Source organism: Nerophis lumbriciformis, linkage group LG34, assembly GCF_033978685.3.
Source record: "Nerophis lumbriciformis linkage group LG34, RoL_Nlum_v2.1, whole genome shotgun sequence".
NCBI lineage: Eukaryota > Metazoa > Chordata > Actinopteri > Syngnathiformes > Syngnathidae > Nerophis > Nerophis lumbriciformis.
Genome location: NC_084581.2, coordinates 3,227,504 through 3,237,323, shown reverse-complemented (window position 1 = coordinate 3,237,323; position 9,820 = coordinate 3,227,504). Strand labels below are relative to the sequence as shown.

Genomic DNA, 9,820 nt, shown 5'->3' with positions numbered 1-9,820 from the left:
TGTGTGTGATCATTTCTAGGGATGTAACGGTATCCAAATCTCATGGTACGATATTTTTGTGGTATATGTCCACCCCCCAAAAAAGAAAAAAAAGAATAAACACTTTAAAATGTTATAGTGTGTAAAATAAAGTGGCAAAAATGTTTAGGATAAACACACTCACTGTAATTCAACACAAACATAATGCTCAAATGTTCTAATCATATTATTACTCCAAACAAGTACATACTGTGTGTGTATATATATATACAGTATATATACAATATATATATATATGTATGTATATGTATGTATATGTATATATATATATATATATACAGTATGTCCATCCAACCATCCATTTTCTACCGCTTATCCCCTATAAATATATATACGTACGTATATATATATATATATATATATATATATATATATATATATATATATATATATATATATATATATATATATATATATATATATATATATATATATATGTGTGTCTTTAAAATAAAATATAAACATCCAGTGTAACAAATATAAAACAATAATGCTCTTGTTAGTGTCTTTCAACTTTTAACTTCAGAAACATTGTCCTCTGTAGTGGACGTCTCATAACACTTTGGATAACATGATTTGAATGTTGATTCCAAGAAAAGTTAGCTGACAACTTAACGTTTAGTAATAAAAATACCTCACAAATTGATGCTTCGCCCCTTGGCATCAAATATATTTTTCTGGTGGTGGTAATATAAGAAGCTACTTGGCCTATCAAGTAGCTTCTTATATTAATTTTGTTCCCCACAGTGGAGAGTCACCAAACTTTTTTTTTTGTCCGCGCTGCTGCTTTGCGCATTTCCTACTTAAAACATGGATAACAAGTCAATTTAAACCACAAGTTGATTCAATGTTATTGAAAAACAATGTGGGTTAAAACTTTGGAACTTCTTACTGGCTTAGTGTGTCATCTTGGAAACCATTCAGACAAAGGCGGCGACTTTGCCTTACAGTACGCAGACCAAAGAGGTTGTGTTAAGAGGTTTTATTTTCACCAGTGTTTGTTAGTTTGTCTGTTAGCAACATAACTCAAAAAGGTATGGATAGATTTGAATGAAAATTCAGAAAAAACAACAATCCTTTCTCTCACCTTTACGACTCCCCACACACGGACCGTGCACACTTGAGCTATGCAGGGAATTATGGGAGATGTAGTTTACTTTCAGATCGGCCAATTAAAAAATGCCGGCAAAAAAACCACACTGACCAGGTTTTTGTTTTTATACCGTCATATGTCACGGTAGTATTGTGATGATTTTGATACCGAAATACCCCAGTATTTATAAAACAAAACACAATTTTTTGTCATCATGTCAATGACGTCATAAGTATCCTCAATGAAAGCGTCTTGTATTTTGAACAGAAAAGATAAGAAGCTGCGTTCTACAGAAATGTGTCTTTATTGGAACTGACTGTTCAGTGATAGTTTATTCATCTTTCATTGTGAAAAGCAGTGACTTTTGGTATAGTAACTTGCTGCTGTCAATACTGAAGGTTTGCATCATCTTATGTGACCATGATGATATTTCAGCTGCAGCCTCGATGTCAGTCGTCCAAACCTGTCAACACATGTGATGACATCATTACTATGAAAACATGACGTTAATGTGCTCCATGATGCAAACATGCCGTATGAACCTTGACTGGCCTCACCTTACCGGCGATGGAGCTCCTTACTCATCCAGACCTTTCTTGATGGCTTTGTCCCTGGTCTTGGCCCTCAGCTTGTTCACCTGCGACTCAGCCACGTCAGCTCGCTCTTGTGCTTCATCCAGCTCGTGTTGCAGCTTGCGCACTTTAGCCATGTTGGCGTTTGCTGCCTCCTCTGTCTCCTCTGCGGCATGTTTGTAGGACTTCACCTTCACTTGCAGCTTGTCCACCAAGTCCTGGAGTCGAGCCACGTTCTTGCGGTCTTCTTCAGTCTGGTAGGTGAGTTCTTTGATGCGTCGTTCATACTTGCGAACGCCTTTGACGGATTCAATTCCTCTTCGCTGCTCCGCCTCCAGCTCATTTTCCAAATCTTTGATGCAAGACTCAAGTTTTTGGAGTTGTTTCTTGCCGCCCTTCATTGCGATCTGCTCAGCCTCATCCAGACGAAGCTGCAGGTCTTTGATAGTCTGTTCCATGTTCTTCTTCATGCGCTCTAGATGTGCGCTCGTGTCCTGCTCCTTCTTCAGCTCTTCAGCCATCATGGCTGCATCTGTGATGGCCTTCTTTGCCTTTTCCTCAGCATTGCGGTTCTCTTGAATTACCTCCTCCATTTCGTTCTGCAGGTGGAGGAGGTCTGCCTCCTGCTTTTTCTTCTGGTTAATCAAGCTGGTGTTCTGTGAGTGCAAAAGTTGCATGCGTTCCGTTGAGTCGGTCAGCTCCTGCTCGGCCAGTTTTCGACTTCTCTCTGTCTGTTCGAGAGCAGCCCTTACCTCCTCCAGCTCGGCTTGAATTAGGTTGTTTCGACGTTCCATGACAGCGATATTCTCCCGCAGGTCATCGTTACCGTGCTGGGTGTCGTCCAGCTGCAACTGGGTGTCCTTCAGGAAGACCTGGAGAGTCTTCAGTTGTTTTTGGCTGTCAACCGCTTGCCTGTTTGCTTGGCTGAGCTGGATCTCCATCTCGTTGAGGTCACCCTCCATCTTCTTTTTCACTCTCAGTGCCTCATTGCGGCTCCTGGCCTCAGACTCAAGAGAGGTCTGGAGTGAGTCCACCATTCGCTGGTAGTTTCTTTTGGTCTGCTCCATTTCCTCATCCTTCTCTGCCAGCTTCCGCTCTATCTCAGCCTTTACCTGGTTAAACTCCAGTTGGGCTCGCAAAATTTTGCTCTCCTCATGCTCCAGAGAACCTTCGGCCTCCTCCAGTGCCGATTGTAGCTCTGCCTTTTCCTGCTCAAGCTGCTTTTTCATCTTCTCCAGTTCACAAGCACTCCTTCCGCCTTCAGCAAGCTGGTCGGTGAGGTCAGAGATCTCCTCCTGCAGGTTCTTGTTCTCTCTTTTTGTGGTTTCCAGTTGGTCCTGGGACTCCTCGTAAGCGTTTCTTAGTTTAAAGAGCTCGGTGCTAAGCGATCTTGCCTCCTTCTGAGAGGCTTCAAGTTCATATTGCGACTCTTCAAACTTCTGTTTCCACTCTGCCAAGACTTTGTCAAAAGCCCGTTGTTTTTTATCTAACGCAGCCGAAGCTGCGTTGGACCTCTCTAGGTCCAGCATCAGGTCCTCGATCTCATTCTGGAGTCTAAGCTTGGTCTTCTCAAGCGACGAACACTTGGCATTTGTCGCTTCGATGGCCTCCTCTGCTTCTTGGAGTCTCAGGACCAGCTTCTTTTTTGCTTCCTCTAGCTCCTCAGTTCTCTGGATTGCATCGGTTTCATACTTGGTCCTCCAAGCCGAGACCTCCGTGTTGGATTTAGACAATGCTCTCTGTAGCTCCGCCTTAGCTTCCTGCTCCTCTTCAAACTGTTCTCGGAGCAGATCGCAGTCGTGACGAACAGACTGTACGACATGGGCGAGGGCGTTCTTGGCCTTGACTTCCTCCTCCAGTTGTCTGCGTAGATCCTCCACCTGCTGGTTGTATGAGTTCTTTCCTCTTGTTAGCTGAGATATCAAGCAGTCCTTTTCTTCCAACTGACGTCCAAACTCGCCATTCTCAGCCAGCAGCTTGGCCCGCTGGGTAGTCATATCATTGATGGACCTTTGGGCCTCCTCGTATTTGCTTTTGTACTCTGTCATGGCGTCCTCCATTGTTCGACACATCTTTTCAACGTTGGATTTATTCTTGGCCACGCTCTCCATGCTTGAGGCAAAGTCATCTAGCTCCAGCTTCAACTCGCTTTTTTCCTTCTCCAGCTTCTGCTTGACTCGCTGCAGGTTGTCGATCTGTTCGCCCAGTTCAGCCACGCTATCAGCGTGTTTTTTCCTCAATGTGGCGGCAGTGGCGTCATGTTGGAGGGTTGACTCTTCCAGCTCTCGACGCATCTTCTGAAATTCAGCATCTCTCCTCTTATTGAGCTCCACTTGTGCCGACGTGGCTCCGCCCGCCTCTTCCAGACGTTCGCTGATGTCCTCCAGCTCGCGGGAAAGGTCTGAGCGCTGCTTCTCCACTTTGGCTTGAGCTGCACGCTCGGCATCTAGCTCCTCCTCTAGCTCCTCGATCCTTGCCTGATTTTCTTTCAGCTTCTTTTGGAACTGTCCTGAAGCAACCTGCTCGTCCTCCAGTCTGGTGGTGACCTGGGCTACCTCAAAGTCTTTTTTCTTGAGCTTTTCCTCTAGCTGCTGCTTGTCATTTTCTAAATCCATTAAACTCTCCTGGGTCAGCTTCACGTCCCCCTCCAGCTTTCTCTTTGACCGCTCTAGCTCCATCCGGACTTTCTTTTCTTGCTCCAAAGAGCCCTCCAGGTCATCCACCTGCTGCTCCAATTTCACTTTGGATTTGCTCAGAGTGTTGGCTTTGTCCTCCTCACTTTGAAGGTCATCTAGTGTCTGCTGGTGAGCCTCCTGCAGAGCTTTCTTCTCTTTGTTGAGCTTCAGTATGTTATCATCCTGGGATGCCATCTCCTCGGTCAGGTTCTTCACCTTGTTCTCCGTGGCGTGTTTCTCTTTTTCAACCTTGGCCAATGTCAGCTCGAGGTCATCTATGTCTTTCTTTAACTCAGAGCACTCGTCTTCCAGTTTCCGTTTCTTGGCCGTCAGATCCGCATTCAACTCTTCCTCGTCCTCCAGTCTCTCGCTCATCTCTTTGAGCCTGGCCTCTAGTTGAATCTTGCTCTTGATGAGCTGTTCACATCGTTCTTCAGAGTCTGTTAGCGTGTCTTGCTCAGACTGAATTTGCAGAGTCAAGTCATTCTTCTCTTGAAGAAGAGTCACTATTTTCTCCTCGAGCTCCTTTCGACGTGCTTCTGATTTCTCCAGAGCTTCCTTTAGCTTGTTAAACTCATCTTTCATGTTGGCCATCTCCTTTTCTGACTCGGCACTCTTCAGCAGGGGTTTGATCTTGAAGAAAAGCTTCATCCATGGCCAGTTCTTTACACTCAGGAAAGAGCGAAGGTTCCATTGGACAACCATTAGGGCATCTCTCCGCTCCACTAGTTTCGAAAACTGGGCCCTCATTAGCACCGCTCGAGCATTGGCCTGGATTCTAGTGATGATTCGTGAGAGCTGCTCATCTCGCATCTCCTCCAGAGTCCCCAGTAGGCCGGCTTTAAAAAAGACTTTGGTGTGACCGAACTTGTACTGCGTGTGGTCGATGTCCAGAGATGAGAGCAGCTTCTCAGCACTCTTCTTGCAGTCGATAAACTGACCCTCGGGGATAGCGGAGGCGTTCAAGATTCGGTACCTCTGTTTGAAGTCTCCGTAGAGGACACGGTTTGGAAAACCTTTCCTGCAAATACGGATGCCTTCGAGAACACCATTACAACGAAGCTGGTGCATAACCAGGCAGTTGTCCATGACTCCTGGAGTCTTCCTGTCATTTGGAATCAGGCAGCGTACAAAGTGGGGATGTGTGGTCTTCAGATTGGTCATAAGCTTGTTGAGGTTCTCTCTGTGAAGAGCCGAAACCGTCTGGAAGGAAGAGCCTTTCTTCTTGGTTCCTTTGCCTCCCTTGTCCCCACCGTCACCACCTGAGTAACTTGAAAACAACACACTTAGAAGCTTGAGTGAGGACTTCTGATACAAACCGACCACTGTTTCATTGAGGGGATCTTTGTTTTTCACCAGCCAGCCGCTGATGTTGTAGTCCACGGTGCCAGCGTAGTGGACCAGAGCAAAATGAGCCTCTGATTTTCCCTTGGCTGCCCTGGGCTTCTCAAACATTTTGTTCTTGCCCAGATGATTGTCATAGAGCTTGGATTTGAAGGTCTGGTCACTGGCTTTGGGAAACATGCATTCTTCCTCCAGAATGGACATGATCCCAAGTGGTTTCTCAATGAGATCAATACAAGCCTGCAGGTCCATGCCAAAGTCAATGAACTCCCAGTCAATTCCCTCCTTCTTGTACTCCTCTTGCTCCAAGACAAACATGTGGTGGTTAAAATACTGTTGTAGTTTCTCGTTAGTGAAGTTAATGCACAACTGCTCAAAGGTGTTGAAGTCGAAGATCTCAAACCCAGCAATATCCAGCACGCCTATGAAGTACTGCCTGTGTTGTTTGGTGTCCAGAGACTGGTTGATTCTGACCACCATCCAGTTGAACATCTTTTCGTACACTGACTTAGCCAGTGCACCGATGGCGTAGTAGACCTGGTCCACACTCTGGCCTTTGGTAACATATTCATTTCCGACCTTGACCCGGGGGTGGCACAACCCTTTGATAAGGTCGGCGGAGTTGAGCCCCATCAGATAAGCAGATTTATCTGCTGCTTCCGTGCTGTCGGGCTCAGCTTGCTCCTCCCGCTGCTTCTGCTTAAACTTCATGTTACCATGGTGCATGATGGCACCCGTCAGTTTGTAGACGCCCATCTTCTCCTCTGAGGTGAAGCCAAGCACATCGAAAGCGCTGTCTGTGGCCATCAGCTCCTCTGAGTCGTTGATAGAGGCCACCGTGACTTCACCCTGGGAGATGTAGGAGTAGTCGTACGGGTTGTTGGTAATCAGCAGCATGTCCAGCAGGTCCGGCTTCTGATTAGACAGAATCTGGTAAAAGATATGATAGTCCCTTTCAGCTTTGAGCTGAAAGGTGACGCGGGACTTCTCCAGAAGGTAGGTCTCTATGTCTGCGGAGGACAGCTTCCCGCTGTTCCCAAAATGGATTCTGATGAACTTTCCAAACCGAGAAGAGTTGTCGTTCCTCAGTGTTTTGGCATTGCCAAAGGCCTCCAGTGCAGGATTGGCCTGGATGATCTGATCTTCCAGCGTCCCTTTACTACTGTCTTTTTTGCCTGCCCCACCAACAGCAGCGATGCTGGCGAAATACTGGATGACTCTCTTGGTGTTAACCGTCTTGCCAGCTCCAGATTCTCCGGTAATTAGGACGGACTGGTTCTCCCTATCGGCCAGCATGTACTGGTAGGCATTGTCGGAGATGGAGAAGATGTGCGGCGGAGCTTCACTCCTCTTCTTACCTCTGTAGGCGGCCACCACCTCGGCGTCGTAGACGGGAAGCCACTTATACGGGTTGACTGTGACGCAAAAAAGGCCGGAGTAGGTGTAGATCATCCAGGCGGCATAGCGCTCCTTCAGGTTGAACAGCACCGCTGGCTCGTGGAGGAACGTGAACATCGCCATGTCTTCAATCTTGTCAAACTTGGGGGGGTTCTGTGGGTGAACGTCCACTTCTTTAACGCTCACTGTCGTACCGTCCTCCTTCTTCACATTCACTGTTCCACTGTCTTTGCTTTGGATTTTTCCCTTCACATACTCTTCCTTGTCATCCACCACAAAGCATTCCGTCTTGATGTCAAACTTTCTTGTCTGAGCTTCCAATCGCTCCTTTTCCGACTTCCTCAGGTATTGGGCGGCTTTTCCGAACTCGGCCATCATTGCATCCGACATTTTTAAGAAGACCAGTAGGACCGAGCAGAAAAAGGAGTTGAAGCACAACTGTGATGCGAGGCAGTGTCGATCCGCTTTTAAAGACTCCTGCAAGACCGAATAAGGAAAGAAGTCAAAGAAAAGGGGGAAAAAGCGGATGCTAACTTTGTCTGAGGAGACAAGGCGAGGTCACAGAGAAGACCTTAAACTGTTGCCATTCCATTTTAGGAAGAAGTTAGACTTTATCAACGTCCTAATCCCTAACACGTCTTCATTTAGACGCCACTTGGATGGAGTGTGCTGCAACAAGTACACACACACACACACACACACACACACACACACACACACACACACACACACACACACACACACACACACACACACGCGCACATGAACACACACAGACACACGCACACACACTTGCTCGCTCACACACACACTAGTTTTTGGAAATCTTTGGCTCAAATGTAGTTGTTAGTTTGCTGTTTGCTGTGTGTGTGTGTGCGGGTGTGTGCGTGTGTGTGTGTGTGTGTGTGTGTGTGTGTGTGTGTGTGTGTGTGTGTGCATGCATGTGTACGTGAATGTGTGTGTGTGTGTGTGTGTGTGTGTGTGAGTGTGGGTCTGTGCACGGGGGTTACCAGTGAGAATGTGTGTTTGAGAGATAGTGTGCATCATTATGCTTGTTATCAGCATGTGCAGTGTGTGTTGTTGTCAGCACAGTAAGGACTACATAACAAGTTGTATTTTTAAGTACACACTTATAACAATGTTAGTGCTTACTTAGATTACATTCCTAAACCGATGTGCAGATCGATACTGAAAAAATGAAATTATGCTCTTGAATACTCTTGAATGCTTGAATGCTCATTGAGACTTCAGTCTTTTCAGTTCCATATATATTTTAAACAGGAACACAGTGGAAAGTAACTAAAGGGTTATAAAACAAGTAAGGTAATAAATTGATGCTTCGACAAATAACGACAATAGTTAAGTATGGAGGAATAATATTTGTGTATCACTGACATCATCTCCCACAAGTAAAAGAAAACCTACTGTAGGTTTATTCAGGTGAAGTTTACTAAGTAATTGATCATTTAAAGATGATTACATTAAAGTAAAGTAAGAGTAGAGTGGAAAAACAAGTTGACTTTATATGCTCAATTGTCTTTCATTGTATCCATTAAACCCAGCGGGCCGTGCGTTTCCCACCTGGGCCTTCAGTGATGCCCGACTTCAATGATTACCTCTCAAAATACCATCATTTATGTCACCACATGACCATTGCTGGAGAAATACTATAGAGGAACACATTCACGCACTACTGTGTATTGAATCACCACCAACAGTGTACAAAACGGGTTATTTTCTGGCGCATTTAAAAATCGATAAACCCACATCAGCAATTAAAACATATCTTATGTGGTACTGTCAAAATTAAAATTGCAAAAAAACATATTAAACGTGAACAAATAAAGAAATAAAATATTTTAACTCACAATTTGTAGCACCCATTCGATGCCGTATAGTCCCTCGTAGTCGGTTGATTCGAGTGGAAATGGCAGGCATTTCCCTATTTCATCGCCGACATCGTCTCACAAGATGTAGCTTCTCTTTAAATATTCTTCTTGAAAATTGCCTTGCAAATGTATATCTGCCACCTAATCAACGTTTTGTTATCCTTCTTTGAGGGTCAACACTTCCCGCTTCCCACTAACTTGAAACATTTGATTGCATACTCACTTTGGAATGACAAGTGAGTATCCAATCACAGTCTCGTTAACATCAGGCAACCTAGATAGGCTACTGTCAAGAACTTGTGATCTGATTGGCTATCGCAACTGTCTATCAACTGTGTGTGTTCTCAAATTCATCCGCTAACGGTCCCGGTGAGTATTCAATTACAGGATGCGTAAATGTCACGTACAACCTTAGGCCAGCTAGAAGGCCTTACTGACAACAACTCGTGATCTGATTGGCTATTGCAATTGTCGATCAACTGTATATGTCCGTTCATAGACGCCTGCATTGTTGATTCTGAAGGCCCCGGGCAGATTTCGTACAGAATGGCAACATAAGCTAGCTGAATTCTGATTGGATACAAACTAAAACTAAAAATAACAGCACTGGAAAGAGCATAATATGACATGAAGAGAATATGAATACTTTTAGATATTTAGGGAAAGTAAATTAAAAATTACTTTTATCTTTAATTATGATGATGATTTCTGGTTATGTTAGGCCAGCAGAGAAGGCCTTCCTGACCCTGACGGCCCACCACTGATTAAACCATATCCAATTGTATTTACAACCTGCAAAGTATGTGAAAA

The 9,820-nt window shown here is 44.9% G+C and overlaps 1 protein-coding gene across 1 annotated transcript; it reads right to left on the bottom strand.

The window, feature by feature from the left end:
• Positions 1-1,454: 1,454 nt before the first annotated feature.
• On the bottom strand, positions 1,455-7,511 carry LOC133576557 (myosin-6-like). The gene is made up of 2 exons (XM_061929874.1): positions 1,690-7,511; positions 1,455-1,595 (listed from the first exon to the last, which is right to left on the bottom strand). The coding sequence occupies exon 1, from the start codon at positions 7,509-7,511 to the stop codon at positions 1,710-1,712; it is 5,802 nt and encodes a 1,933-aa protein (XP_061785858.1). The 3' UTR covers positions 1,455-1,595; positions 1,690-1,709.
• Positions 7,512-9,820: the final 2,309 nt, after the last annotated feature.

What these genes read in the sequence shown, in the direction of transcription:
- LOC133576557 (XM_061929874.1), bottom strand. Translation starts at nt 7,511, where the DNA reads ATGTCGGATGCAATGATGGCCGAGTTCGGAAAAGCCGCCCAATACCTG.